At 60.8% G+C, this 14,102-nt stretch overlaps 2 protein-coding genes across 2 annotated transcripts; both read right to left on the bottom strand.

Annotated features, from left to right (window-relative positions):
• Positions 1-244: 244 nt before the first annotated feature.
• On the bottom strand, positions 245-7,276 carry LOC111139426 (tripartite motif containing 11). Its single transcript, XM_022491678.1, is given in 7 exon segments — positions 245-1,547; positions 1,895-1,995; positions 2,087-2,109; positions 5,056-5,166; positions 5,168-5,287; positions 5,491-5,586; positions 6,807-7,276. Coding segments are annotated over 7 exon segments (1,407 nt in total). The 5' UTR covers positions 7,215-7,276; the 3' UTR covers positions 245-999.
• A 1,151-nt stretch (positions 7,277-8,427) lies between these two features.
• On the bottom strand, positions 8,428-12,765 carry LOC111139425 (tripartite motif containing 17). Its single transcript, XM_022491677.1, has 6 exons — positions 12,328-12,765; positions 11,588-11,683; positions 10,951-11,181; positions 9,483-9,505; positions 9,290-9,390; positions 8,428-9,003 (listed from the first exon to the last, which is right to left on the bottom strand). The coding sequence occupies exons 1-6, from the start codon at positions 12,754-12,756 to the stop codon at positions 8,456-8,458; spliced, it is 1,428 nt and encodes a 475-aa protein (XP_022347385.1). The 5' UTR covers positions 12,757-12,765; the 3' UTR covers positions 8,428-8,455.
• Between the last annotated feature and the right edge of the window lie 1,337 nt (positions 12,766-14,102).

Below are 14,102 nucleotides of genomic sequence, written 5' to 3'. Positions count from 1 at the left end.
CCCGGAATGGGACAAAGATCATGGAACCAAGTACTTGGTAAAGTACCTAGTTACTGAACAGTGGCCCATGCAGAGTAATTTTCTGGCTTTCTGAAAAAAACAAGGAAACAATTCCCCAGGACTATGTGTGAAAGGAACATGCAGAAGAGCGCCCCTGACCTTGCCCTTGGGGGTCCTGCCTCTCTGTCCCCGCAGCCTTCCCTGCCCCTGCATTTCCTCCCCTCCTCCAGTGGCAGACAGTGCATTACAGACAACCTCCGTTTATTTCCTGCAAGAACAGTCCCGACAATAAATAAATTTCAGAGTACAAAGAAGCAGAGGCACACCTTTAGGAAGGGTGACAAAACGTGAACAAAGCAGACAAATCCGACTCTAACGAGGTGTGTATGGTGGGGGCTCTCTGAGGCCTCACCTGTCCCCAGGCAGAGCAAGAGGGACAGGGTCCAGGTGTGCTGAGTTCTGGGACGGGAGGCTCCCTGGCCAGCGAGGAGAGAATGTGAGGGCGACTTGAACCGGAGGGGGGGGGGTGTTCTCTGCGTGGCTCAGAGAGGAACCGGGGGCTTCAGTGCCTGCTCACCCTGGGTGTCCACATACTAGCCCTAGCTGAACCTTTGTGATGGGGCCCAAAGCCCCCAAGGGGCATGTGCTGAGAGGAGATGGTGCTTGGGTGTCCTGCTCTCCGTATTCTCGGGCCTGTTTGCCAATCACCCAAGCCCACCCCGCCCCCGCTTCTCCAGGAGAACTGCACACAGGTGCGAGGGCTTGGAGCTGCCTCTGGCGGCCGCTTTCTGGAGGAGCAGCTCCAGGGCTGTGGGAGCGGGGTGGGGGCACAAAGCTCAGACCTCATGCTGGGAGTGGGGGCGTCCTCCTACACGCACACATGGGGACACACCTCTGGGAGCGAGCGTGTATCCGTTTATGTGGTCCGCGCAGAGTGCTCCCCCACCTCAGAAGACAGCAGGAGCCACCCAGCTTCCCAGCGGCAGCAGGGAGGCCCCCTCACTGTGGAGCCAGGGAGTCCCCAGGCCCGCCTTTCGGCCTGCAGATGGTCATGGGGGTCGGGCTGCTGGACAGAGGCGAGAAAAGGGCCCGCAGGGTCCCCGAGAAGGGGGTCTCAGGGAAGGCATACAAGAGGGAGCCATCGGTGGCGCTGTAGAAGGACAGGTGTCCGGCCTCATAGTCCAGGAAGATGCCCACGCGCCGTGGCGGGTCCCGCAGGGGAGCGAAGGCCCGCTCTGACGAGTTATAGTAGCTGCCCAGGAACACCAGGATCCAAAAGCCGTTGCCCGAGAACAGCTCGCCCTTCTCTTTGCGGTTGGCGTTCTCCCTGCAGACCCCTAGCGCCCAGCTGGCCCGCTCCCCCACTTCCACCTCCCAGTAGTGGCGGCCGGAGGTGAGGGGCTCCCGGCCCAGCACGCACGGCCCGGGGTCGAACCGCTCAGGACTGTCGGGCAGCACCTGCCGCAGGTCCCCCCGGCGCACACTCCTTCTGTCTTCTGACAGGACCAACTCGGGGTTGGCGGTGTCAGGGTCCAGGGTCACGTCCCCTGCAGGGCGAGCAGACGTCCCCTGTGAGCTGGCATCCTCTCTGAAAATATCCCCTAATGGCTTGTCCCTGCCATGTCTCTGCCACTCGGAAGGTTCTGGAAAATAGTCCATGCCCCCTGGCGAAGCTTGCTCCCTTAGAGCTAAATGCTTCCTACAACTGCCTCCCCACATCTTGTGGTACCTGGAGGAAGGCAGCAGGCGCAGGTCTGGGGTCCACGCAGGTGCCCCAGCACTAGTTGAACCCCCCTTGGGGGGGGTGTCTCACCTCTGCACTTTCTGCCTAACAGCCCCCCACCCTGGGTTTCCCTGAAGCCGGAGCCTGGGCTTGCTCTGATTACAGACGCACCTCGGAATCTGCGCAGGGCGTCCACCAGCCCCGGAACCCTGCACACTGTCCTCATCTCCATCGGCACCAGCTCCGGTGGCTGCAGCTTCACGTCCTGGACCCTGCAGGGGCAGTGTGTGGGCATCACCCTGAGGGTGGCCCCCCTTGCACCCCACCCACCCACCTGCCCTGGGGAGAGGCCGCAGCTCCTACCTTCGCAGGGTGTCCCTGATGTCCTGTGGGAGAGACACACGCGGGGTCAGTGCCTGGCCCCGAAACCTGGGCCTCCCCATCCTGGCCACCTGTGCCCCCAGAACCTCGCTCTGCCCAACACACATGATCAGAACCCACCCCTGGGCTGCCCCCCAGTGCAGCTCAGACAAGGAGACCCTGGAAAGACTCTGGACACATCCAGACCTGCAGACCCAGCCTCATTCCCTCAACACACCTGGAGGATGAAGGGCGTTGGCTATGGGCTCACCCGCCCAGAGTCCCCAGCACCCCTGCAGGGTGGTACAGGTGGGCGGGGCTCTGGGCCCCCAGCAGGGAGCCATGCCTGTGCTGGCCTGGGGCTTCCTACCTCCCAGGGCTCACAGGTACTTGGCTGTCTGGGGTCTGCGGCCTCACCCGGTCCCACGCACCTGCCCACCTGCCCTCCCGGAGGCCCCCAACTCACACCCACCTTCCAGGTGAGGCCTCTCCACTTGGATGCCCTGCTCTCCCATAGGACACAAACAAGCATCTCCCTCAGCATCACGGACTGATCGTGTCCCTTGAATCTAAATGCCGGCGACCCAACCCCCAGGACCTCAGAATGGGGCTGTGGTTGGAGATGGGGTCTTTACAGAGGTGCCTAAGGTTTAAGGAGGTCACCAGGGTTGGCCTGGATCCTGCAGTCCTTCTCAGAAGAGGACATGGAGCAAACATACACACAGGCAGCCAAGGGTGTGAGGACACCAGGAGGGGAGACCTCTCCAGAAAAATTAGCTCCACCCAGGCCTGATCTGGGACTTCCAGACTCTAGGACCAGGAGACAACACCTGTGTGTTGTTTAAACCCCTAAGCCTGTGCTATTTGTTATGCAGCCTGAGCTGACTAGGACATCCAATTACTTAAAACACTAGCTGCTGGGGTGCCTGGGTGGCTCAGTGGGTTAAAGCCTCTGCCTTTGGCTCAGGTCATAATCCCAGGGTCCTGGAATTGAGTCCTGCATTGGGCTCTCTGCTTAGCAGGGAGCCTGCTTCGTCTTCTCTCTCTGCCTCTCTGCCTACTTGTGATCTCTGTCAAATAAATAAATAAAATCTTAAAAAAAAAACCAAAAAAACACACTAGCTGCTGATGGGAAGTCCTTGGACTTTGTAGAACAACCCCTGAGAAGGGCTGGGACCTGGCTGGTCCACACGGTCAATCACAGGCAGCTCACCCACGGTGATTCCAACCACATGCCCACTATCAGGCCAGACCTGGGGATGCAGAGGTAAGACGGGGTCCTACAGAGGGCTTCCCTTGAGGAGGGAGATGTGCACACACATGACCGATGGCCTGTGTGTGGGCTGGTTGGCAGGAGGGTAGGACAAGACAATGGCAGGCCTCAAAGGCAAAAGGAAACTGCAGGCTTCTAAAGATACAGTGAGAGGGCCAGTGCAGGACTGGAAGAGACACGTGCAAAGGGCCCAGGGCACAAGGAGCTTGGTGTGGGCAGTAGGCAAAGCAGAAACAGCCTGTTCTTGGTAGTTATGCAGGGTGCGTGGCCCACCCCAGGGCACTGAAAAGTGACAGTCCAGACCCACTCAGGAACAGTGTGTGTGGATACGTTGCACAAGACCCTCTGTGATGTGAAGGTCATGCAGGGGTCCAGACCTTAGGGAAAGAGCTTGGCCTCCATGTACCCTACCCAGCCCCTTTGGGAGACACATGTTTCTTTAGGAAAAGGCTCTCCACCTACACAGGGTGGCTACAGGGCAAGCCTGGAAGGGAAGCTGGGATGCAGGCGTGTGGCGGCCTGGAAGTCACCCGAACCGCACGTCCTCTGTCTGAGCACCCCGCTTGCCCCGGTTACCAGATGCCTAGCCACTCCCTGGGGCGGGCCTCCACCTAACAGAGGCCAGATGCTTGTGGGCACACCTGACCTCCCTTATTCCCACCAGTAAACAGGGGGCTGCCCAGGGCTGCTCTCCTGCCCTTCTCTGCAGCAGACCTCACCTCTACCCCCAGCACAGGCAAGGGGAGCCCTGGGGCTGGGGGAGGAGGGGAGGAGGGAAGGGTCTCCCTCGCCACCCAGGCAGAGACCCAGGGCAAGGTGCTGTGAGCAGATGGGAGCAGTGAGGGGCAGTGGGGGCACAGATGGTCACTGTTAATACAAAATCCAGGAGGGCAGCCGGCCAGCCGAGACCACCCACGCACTGGGACATCTCAGGGAAGACCCCCAAGTCCCGCTTCATGCAGCCCTGGGATTCTCATCTCTCCTGCAGGGCCAACCTCTCCTCTTTCCAGAACCTCCAGTTCTCTGGCTTCTCCAGCAGCATGCACTTCTCCTGACCTGACTATCTCGATTAGCCACCCAGTCCCCACCTCACTGACCACAGCCTACTCTGTCCACCTCCCTCACTCCCTGCCAGACTCTCGCCTGGGGTTCTTCCTCTTTCCTAGACTGGAATCCACTGGAGGTCTCGGCAGTGGGGTGAAGGACCAAGTTCAAACCCCAGGAGAGCAGCCAGGAGCCTCTGCCTGGTCCCTGAAGATCCTCTAGGCTCTGGGACTTCCACCCTGTGGGAGGTGCCCTGGGCTGCACAGCGGCCTCACTCCCACCCAGGGCCAAGAGTCAGGAGCCACGAGGAGCCTCCGGAGGACATGGAGCCGATACAGGACTCCCATGGGACACCTGCTGGCCTTTCTTTCCATATACTGGGCCTTTGGAGCCAGCCTGGTGACCCACGGACCCTGGATGCCACCAAGCAGTGGCCTGGTCAGAGCGCAAACAGACTCCAGGACAGGCAGCCGTTGCTGGTAGAGTTCAGGGTCGGTACCCACTCCCCGAGACCCGCAAGCACACCTGCAGAGGCACACCTGGGATCCCTGCCCTAGCTTGCCTAAGTGGGCGAGCCTGGACTGCCGGGGCTGCACCAGGATCCTGCCTCACCCGGAGCCCCCACAGGCCCACCCCAGAGTGCAGAGCGGCTCACCTGCAATAGCCCCAGCGCTGGCAGCTGGCAGCGCCCCTCCAGCTCGGCAATGAGCTCGGCCAGCCGGGCGCTCTGCTGGCCCAGGCGGGCAGCGCTGTCCCGGAGGGGGGGGCAGCACCTCGAGCTCCTCCTCCTCGAGCCTCTGCAGCAGGCGCTGCTCCTCCTCAGCAAGCAGCCGACGCAGCCGCTCGAACTCCGTCAGCACATTCTGCCGCTGGCTGTCCACCATCTTCTGCGGGGGAGGAGACTGGAGGGCTCAGGTCCTGTCCCGCCCCTACCCCAGGCCCTGCCCCGCCCCCAACGGGGGTTCCCTGCAGGGTGTAGAACCCTGATCCCTCTGCGGGAGCAGCATGAGGCCCGGACCGCTGTGTCCCTCCGCAGGGGCTCAGGGGCCGGCCACTCCCCACCCGCGACCTCAGGCACTGGGCCACCTGCCTGCCACAAGGCACAGGTCTCCTCAGCCTGGGCCTGGAACAGCAGTGCGTCCTCCATTTGCTTCCGCAGGTGCTCTAGGGACTTCTCCAGCTTCCCCTGCGGGACAGTGAGACAAGAGTGAGCTCTGCGGTGTGGGCCTGGGCCCTATTCCAGTCAACGGTCAAACGTGGCTGAGCCGGAGGTCAGCTGGCAGGAATCGCAGTCCTGGGCATGACACACAGACAACCTTAAAGGAGATGGCGAGGGCGACAGCCCAGAACCCCAGGCCCCTTGCCTGTATTTCGTCTCCTAACCTCCCCCGAATCCCGACCCCCATACTTCTCCAGGCCTGCCCTGGGCTCTCAGGAGGGTCCTGGCCTGCGCAGCTCCATCTGGACTTCTAGCTGGACCCAGGCCTGAGAGGTGGTGCTTTGGGGAGTCAGCACCCCAGGGCATGCGAATGCCAGGCACAGCCCTAGGTAGGGGGAGGGGCAGGTAGAGTCCCTTTGATATCCCAAGGACAAAGACCAGCTAGGCACCAGTGGAGTGAAGGGGGTCAGAATGTGCCTCCCCAGAGTAGGCCACTTGCACACCAGGATTATTTGGAACTGAAGCAAGTGGGGAACAGCAGACACAGGAAGGGCCCTCTGCCCTCCTCCTTTCTGCCTCTCCCTAATTGTACCAGAAAGGGGGAGAGCACTCAGCAAAGACGACTCTTCCTCACAGATGAGTCTGACTGAACAGACTTTCGTACTGAGACAACCCTGATTTTCCATCAGTTTCCAACCCCTTCCATATTCCCTACTTCTCTCCAGCCAAGGAAGCCCAAATCTCATTTTTGTCTAGGTGCTTCTCCCCAGTTTATCATTCGATGTTAAAATGCAACATAAACTCAGTCTAACTGCGTTTTTCACTTCTCTGAGAAGCCCCTTGTACCACATGAGATTTTAAAAAGACTAGTAAAACTATGCATTTTTTCACTCGTTACTCTGCCTTTGTTAATTTGCACGCCTCATACACGAACCTAAGAAGTTAGAGAAAAAGGTTAGGGGTAAGTGCAGCCCCAAGGAGCTGTTTCAGGCCAGCTGCGAGGAACTTTCTCTCGCTCTAAGATCCATCCCGGCCAATGGTCAGTCCCACCTGCCCGGTCCCCTGCAGACTCCCACCATGGTAAGTCACAGCAGGACCTGCCCCTCCCAGAGAGCACGCCTCTTCCTGATCTCCAGGCTCGTGCCCCACAGGAGGGTGAGGGTTTGGGACTGGCTGCACGCAGCTGGGAGCGAGGGCCCCGCATCCCCCACCCCAGCCCAGGCCCCCGGCCAGGCCCGGCCCCGCACCTTGAGGTCTTCCGCCGCGTCCTGCAGCGGGCGCACGCGGTGCGTCCAGTGCTCCCCCGAGCGCTCGCAAGCCGCACACAGTAGGCGCAGCTCGTCGCCGCAGAAGGCAGCCAGCGGCTCGCGGTGCGCGGCGCACACACCCTGCGGGACGGGCGACGGCGGGTGCAGGCGCCGCGCCATCTCGGCCATCTTGGCGAGCGGGCGGTTGGGCCGCAGGTTCCTCTGCGGGGACAGCTCGCGGCACTCGGGGCAGGCGTACGGGCCCTCGGGCTGGCCCCAGCAGCGCCGGATGCACTCGCGGCAGAAGTTGTGGCCGCAGTCGGTCATCACCGGGTCCGTGAAGTAGTCAAGGCAGATGGCGCAGGTGGCCTCCTCCTGGAGGTTGGTGGACAGGTCGGGGGCGGCCATGGCGCCGCTGGGGCGGAGGAAGGCGGCGCTATCGGTCGTGGGCCTCCGCGGCCGGGATCTGGACAGCGCGCGGGGCCGCGGGGGCTCCGGGGCCGCGGGCGCGGGGCTCCGGGGGAGCGGGGCACAGGGATCCGGGAACGCGGGGCGCACGGCTCCCCTACGCGGACAGGAAGAGGAGCCGCGGCGGAAGCAGGAAGCAGCTGGTTTTTGTGTGTGTGTGTGTGTGTGTGTGTGTGTGTGTTTTTTTTTTGGAACAACCCGCCTCCGCCCCGGATTGGCTGCGGCCTGTCACGCGGCCCGCGGGCCGGACAGCATTGGAGGCTGTTCGCCCGCTGACCTCGCGGCGGCGCTGCCGCGGCCCCCGAGTGCACTGGGAGCACTGGGGTCACGTCGGTCTCTCGTCCTGACCCGCTGCAGACCCAGGCCGACGGGGCGCCCGGCGAGTTCACTGGGTTCCCCGCGCAGCACAGCGACTGCGAGGACTAGGGCGCCCTGAGGCTGCGCTGGCGAGCCCCAAGCCGTGTCCCGTGCGCCCCTGGACCGGGCACGAGCAGGATGCGAGCAGGGAGAAGCTCTGGCCTCGTTGGGGAAGGCACGCACTGACTGGGGTTCTGGGGTACCCGGCCTGTCACAGGGCTGTGAATGCGCCTGAAAGTGCAGAGAGCGGCGGGTGGAAAGGAGTCCCTCCCACCCGTGACGCCTACTCTGAACTCCGCCCGGGTTTGTGCGACATAAGGGCTGGAGGGCTCTGAGGTTTTTAGGGATTCGGTTTGCAGAGTTTCGTTTTCCCATCACCGCCTCCTCCCCTCCCCCCTTTGCTGCAAGGTGCAAACACCGAGTGTTTGGAAGACAAAGCAGGTGGACCCTGGAGGCCTGGCTCTATGTGTATAACCCGAAGCACGGCGGGGCCAGTCCTCTGGCTCCATTCCTAGGTGGGCACACGTATTCCAGAGCTAGCGCATCACATGCGCCTGGGGCTGGATGTCCTTCCTTGGAATCGGTCCACGAGGGAGCTCAGCGGCTGTCCAAGTTTCCTTCATGAAATGCGTGCGAATATAACCTCTTATCATTAACTGCTTTAATCGGGATTATGTTTCATTTTAGTGAAAGTGCCTTGCACGGCTGGGGGCTCACCAAGGTGCCAGCAGACAGAAAGAAACCTGGCAGGTGGCCTGCGCTGAGCTGCGCTGTCCCACCTTCCCAGGAAACACGGGCCACCCACACTGCCCCAGCCTCTGCCCCTAGCCCTTCACCCACAGGGTCACTGTAGAGATGACCATCTGGCCTGATTTGGGGGCCCCGAGGCAGAAGAATGGCTGCAGGGGGCCGGAGAATTCATGCTGGGCGTAGGTGTGCAGGTGGGAGCCATCCCTCAGGTTGTAGAAGGACACCTCCCCTGCCTCGAAGTCCAGGAAGACCCCCACGTGGCTGGGGGGCTCGGCCAGCGTGACCGGGGTTGGGGTGGCCATGACGGGCAGGTACTTCTTTCCCTTGCACAGCTGCACCACCCAGAACCCATTTTCGGGGGACTTGGGGACCTTGTCCCTGCGGCTCACGTTGTCCCTGCACACGCCCAGTGCCCAGAGTGCGTCGCCCGTGAGGTTCATGCCCACTTCCCAGTAGTGCCTGCCGGAAGAGAAGGTCTGCTGGCCCACGGCGCAGGGGTAGGCCAGGAATCGGTCCTTGCTGGGGGGCACGGCCCCCAGGGGCGGCGTCAGGTAGCGCCTCTGCCGGCTCTCATACAGCAGGAGGTAGGGGTACGCGGTGGTGGGGTCGGGCACCACATCCTCTGCAGACAGGCCCGGGCCGTGGGGAGAGGGCTCCGGTCATCCCTGCTGTCCCCCACCAGCCCCTAGGCCTCCCCCAGGAGACTGGGTCCCTGTCCCTATTGGTGGCGCTATGGAGAAGGAGCCAGGGGTCCGTGTGGGCATCTCCACCTGGGTTACCACAGGGACACAACGGAAAGCATGCCCTGGAGCAGCAGGTTGGGACAACTGTCGCCCCCATTGCGGGCTCCCTTGGAGTGACCAGGGGTGGGGCGGGGAGTCGTCCAGCGCCCCTGGGTCCCTGCTTACCTTGAAAACTCTTGAGCACCTCTATCTGCCCAGGGACCCTGCAGATGGTCCTCAGCACGGTTGGGGTGGCCTCCGGGTACTGGACACTCAGGCTGTTCTTCCTCCGGTGGACACAGGTCTCACTGTCCCCGCTGGCCCCATGCGGAGTCCTCCCTGTGCCCATCACTGCCTCCCCCCGCAGGTGGCTGCCTACCTGCTCAGGAGCTCCTTCATGTCCTACAAAGCAGGAAGGGGGCAGGGGGGAGGGAGACGGGCAGGACCTCATTAGGGTTGGGGCGTCATGTCTGTATTTCTGGTCTGCAGAGCTGGAAGGACTTCAGGGTGCTTTCCCAAGACCCTGTACCCACTTGTGGGCCATCCCCCTGTCGTGGCTGCACACAGGAAGCCTCCACCTCTGGCCACCAGGCCTCCTGCTCTCCCCCCTTGGAAGCTGTTGGCTCACGAGGGACAGCGGTGGGGGGACGTGACCCCCAGCCATCAAATGGGGCCTTTGGTACTTTAGCCCAGCCTTGAGTGAGTCAGATGTCCATGTACTCTCCTGCAGACCAGCTGCTTTTTAATAGTAGACAAAGCACTCCCTAACATTTGGGCAATTGTTTAGTCTGTCATCCGCAGGAGGGGGTTTCCTGGGCACAAAGCCCACGGGAGGTCAGGACAACAGGCAAACGTGGGGATTGACTCAGACATACAGGATGCCCAGCGCCCAGCAGGCGGCCTCTGCCTCTGGTGTGTAAACATGCCCGTGCATGCATGTGTGTGTGTGTGCCTGCATGCACACGTGGGGAATCCTGTCTGCTGCCAGGGATTCCATCGCTCCCCATGCTTGACACCTGTCCCACTTGTGGGGCACCACAGCCCCCTGTGGTCAGGCCCTCGTTGGGCTGCCTGGGCCCTGCCTTTGTTCCTGTCCTGCTGGCAGTAGCATGACTCCCTCCTGCCTGCAAAGTCATGGGTGCCTATCTGGGCCAGCGTGTCTATGCCCCACCTCACCACGCTGACCACAGCTGCCCCAGGCCACCTCCCTGCAGGCCTGGAGCCTGGGCACACTGTCTTCCTAATGCACACGCCTCAGCCCCAAGCCCCAGGGCCTCAGAAGGCGGCTGTACTTGGAGATGAGGTCTTTACAGAGGTGGTTATGGTGACTAGGGTGGGCCCTGATCCCATAGGATGGATGCCCCTGCAGGAAGAGGAGATGTGGACCCAGAAACACACAGAGAACACAGTTTCCATGGTGTAGTGGTTATAACGTTCACCTCACACACAGAGAACACAGCTGTCTGTGACGGCGAGGAGAGAAGCCTGCAGAGGAGCCCCAGCTGCCCACCCCGGGAACGCAGACTCCCAGCCCCCAGGCTCCCAAGAGAATATACGTCTGCTTTGTGAGCCTCAGGCCTGTGGTCTTTGTCACTCAGCCTTGGCTGACCTTGTCAGAGCCTTTCCTGCAGTGGTGGGGGCGGAGGTACAATGACAGCACACTTGGGCCTGATCCCCTCCCCCATGCCCAGGCGAGCAGGGGTGCTGAGATCTTTCCCCTCCCCCACCAGGCAAGCAGGGTGCTGAGCTCTTTCCCCTCCCCACCAAGGCCAGCAGGGGTGCTGAGATCTTTCCCTTCCCCTGCCAGGCCTGCAGGCCAGGCCAGCAGGGGTGCGGTCGACCCTCACCTGCAGCATCTGCAGGGGTGTGTGCTCGTTCCTGTCCTCCAGCTGCAGCAGCAGCCTCTCCAGGGCGTGGCTCTGCCTCTCCAGGGTGGTCGAGCTCTCCTGCAGCTTGGCCACCACCTCCTCCTCCTCCTCCTTCAGGGCCTGGAGGACACGCTGCTCCTCCTCCACAAGAAGGAGGCCCATCTTTTGAAACTCCACCAGGATGCGCTGTCTCTGCTCCCTAACCTTCACCTGCAGGGGGTTGGGGGGGCAGACGTGAGGACCTGCTGCCCGTGATGTCTTCTCCCTTCCTGGCCGGCTGCACCTACCAGCTTGGATGCTGGCCTCCTCCTGGCCCTGGGCCCTGATGACCCACAGAAAAGTCCTCCTGGGAGGGGTGGGAGCATTCGTGGGGTCACCTGGGGGGTCCCCACCACCTGCGTGCCCTCATTCCTGTGTCTGTGACGCGGCCAGCCTGTGCTGACCTCAGGTTCTCCATCCTGATTCTGGTGGGACTCTGAGCTTGGGATCTGTGTTCACAACCTCCATACCCCTATCGAGGGCTCATGCAGGCCCTGCGGGGGCTCTGGGGCCGCAGGCCAGGCTCTCCCACCCCACAGGGCTGCTGTGAGCACCCACCCTAGCCCCCAGCACCTGCCTGCCACTCAGCCAAGGCCTGTTTCTCCCTGGCCTGCAGCTTCCCCGTCTTCATCAACTCCTCCCGGAAGTGCCCCATGTCCGCTTCCAGCTTCAACTGTGGGACACACAGGCCGCAGGATTGGGGTCCAAGGCCCCTCACTCCTGGGCATCTGGGTGATGCCCCCAGAGGCTCACCCCCCAGGAAAACCATGAGGGGGGCTGCGGGTGGACACATGCCTCCCAAAACATGCCCCTTTGTCAAGAGGGTTGTTTGGGCTGGAGCCAGCTGAGGATGATCAGCCTCAGAAAGACACCTTCCCAGGCCTGCCCTCTCCTGACTATGGATCCAAACTGCTGAGCAGTGAGAGGTGCTATGACCCCCCTCTCCTGGGAAGTTTCACGGTTGAACAGGGAGAAGGACCATGGGGGGTGATGAGGTCACCAGCGTGGAGCCCCCCACACCGGGATTCGTGCCCTCGCACCTCCTGCCCAGTGCCCAGAGAGGACACAGGGCAGAACCAGCCGCCAGGAACCGATGCTGCTGGAGCCCTGACTGGAGGGACCCGGGTAGGGCCTCCATCAGCCAGGACTTCCCAACAGCTGTGACCCAGCCCCCTGCGTTGTCGCGGGAGCGTGCGGACACTTCGGTCACATGGTCCCACACTTGGGCTGTCCCTTATGGCAGCTGTTCTCCCGCCAGCCTCCTGACGCATGCACTTGTCCTCCATGTGCACCCCCCTCCCCTGAGCCTGGACGCACCCTGTACTCCTGCACAGCCTCCTCTATGGGGACCACCCTGTGGGGCCGGTGCACCCGGGACTCCCTGCAGACGACACAGATGGGGCTCTGGTCATCCTCACAGAAGAGCTTCAGCAGCTCCTGGTGCGCCCTGCACAGGTCCTGGCTCTGGAAGGCCGGGTGCTGCCGCGCCATCTCGGCCACCTTGGTCAGCAGGCGGTTGGGCCGCAGGTTCCTTTGAGGGGACAGCTCGCGGCACTCGGGGCAGGGGAAGGAGCCCCGCCGCTTCTTGCCCCCTTTCCTGCTCTTGGCCTTCTTCCAGGTTAGCTGGATGCACTCCCGGCAGAAGTTGTGGCCGCAGGCCGTCATCACAGGGTCCGTGAAGTAATCGAGGCAGATGGAGCACGTGGCCTCCTCCTGCAGCTTTCTGGCAAGTTCCAGGGCATCCATGTCTCCTGGGGAAGGAGCAGGAGATCCTTCATACCCTCTGGCAGAGAGCCCTGTCTTTGGCCGGCCCCACCCACAGTAGGGAAAATCATGCTAAGTTGGTTCAGTGTGCCCCCCCAGTAGGAGGTTCCTCAGCCCCCCACGGACCTGTCTAGAGCAAGAATCCTGTTAGGCCCGTCTGGCAAGAATCCCCCTCCCCATGCCACCTCTTAGTGACTTTCCATCACTGACCTCCCCACCCCCTGCTCTGTGGCCATAAATCCCCACTTGTCCGTCCTATGTTGAGATGAGTCAGTTCTCCACTGGCATCTCTTTCTCCCTATTGCAATAACCATGAAAAAACCTCATTTGTAGAAACAACACCGGTTTCTACTGTTCTAACTACAGACCGACTCTGGTCTTCCTTGACAAGGTGTGGTGCAGAAAAGTCAGTCGTGTGTGCGTGCATGCACAGAACAGAGAGATGCTAACACAGGTCCAACTGCAGACACACACAGTATACACACATGCAAACACACACACAGTATACATGCATGCACACACAAAGACAGTATACACACATGCACGCACACAGTATACATGCAGCATACACATGCAAGCACACACGGTCTGCACACATGCATGCAAAGACAGTTACACACATGCACAGAGCACGTACAGTGCACACACAGTATACATATGTGCATGCACACATGTATCCACACATGCATACAGAGCAACCATATGTGTACCCACATACATGCACACATGTCCACACATACATGCACACATGTATCCACAATGCATACACACAGTATCCACACATGCACAGAGTATACACACAGGCATGCACAGTATCCACATATGCACGCACACAGAAAACACATGCATACACCGTATCCACACATGCACGCACACAGTATATCCACACATGCGTGCACACAGTATCCACACATGCATGCACACAGCACCACATATGCACACATGTGTATCTACACACACATGTATCCGCACATGTATGCACACAGTATACACACATGCGTACACACGTATCCACACATGCATATGGAGTATCCACACACACATGCACACAGTATACACACATGCACGCATATAGTATCCACATATACATGCACACATGTATCCACGCATGCATACAGATCATCCACACATGTATCCACATATGCACACACGTGTCCACACACATGCACACATGTACTCACATACGCACGCACACAGTATCCACAATACACACATGCACACACACATGTATATACATGCACGCACACAGTATGCACACATGTACACACACAGTATCCACATACAAACGCACAGTATCCACACACGGGGCTCATATACCTGCGCACACA

The sequence above is a fragment of the Enhydra lutris genome, unplaced genomic scaffold (assembly GCF_002288905.1).
Source record: "Enhydra lutris kenyoni isolate GAN:26980312 unplaced genomic scaffold, ASM228890v2 scaffoldscaffold106, whole genome shotgun sequence".
Taxonomy (NCBI): domain Eukaryota; kingdom Metazoa; phylum Chordata; class Mammalia; order Carnivora; family Mustelidae; genus Enhydra; species Enhydra lutris.
Note: the sequence above shows the minus strand (reverse complement) of the source record. Positions and strands in the feature narration are given on the sequence as shown.

Coding starts and splice junctions, on each gene's coding strand:
- LOC111139425 (XM_022491677.1), bottom strand. CDS start 12,756: ATGGATGCCCTGGAACTTGCCAGAAAGCTGCAGGAGGAGGCCACGTGC. Junction 11,684..12,327: donor AGGCTGTGCAGGAGTACAGG/GTGCGTCCAGGC, acceptor TGTGTCCCACAG/TTGAAGCTGGAAGCGGACAT. Junction 9,506..10,950: donor CACCCCTGCAGATGCTGCAG/GTGAGGGTCGAC, acceptor CCTGCTTTGTAG/GACATGAAGGAGCTCCTGAG.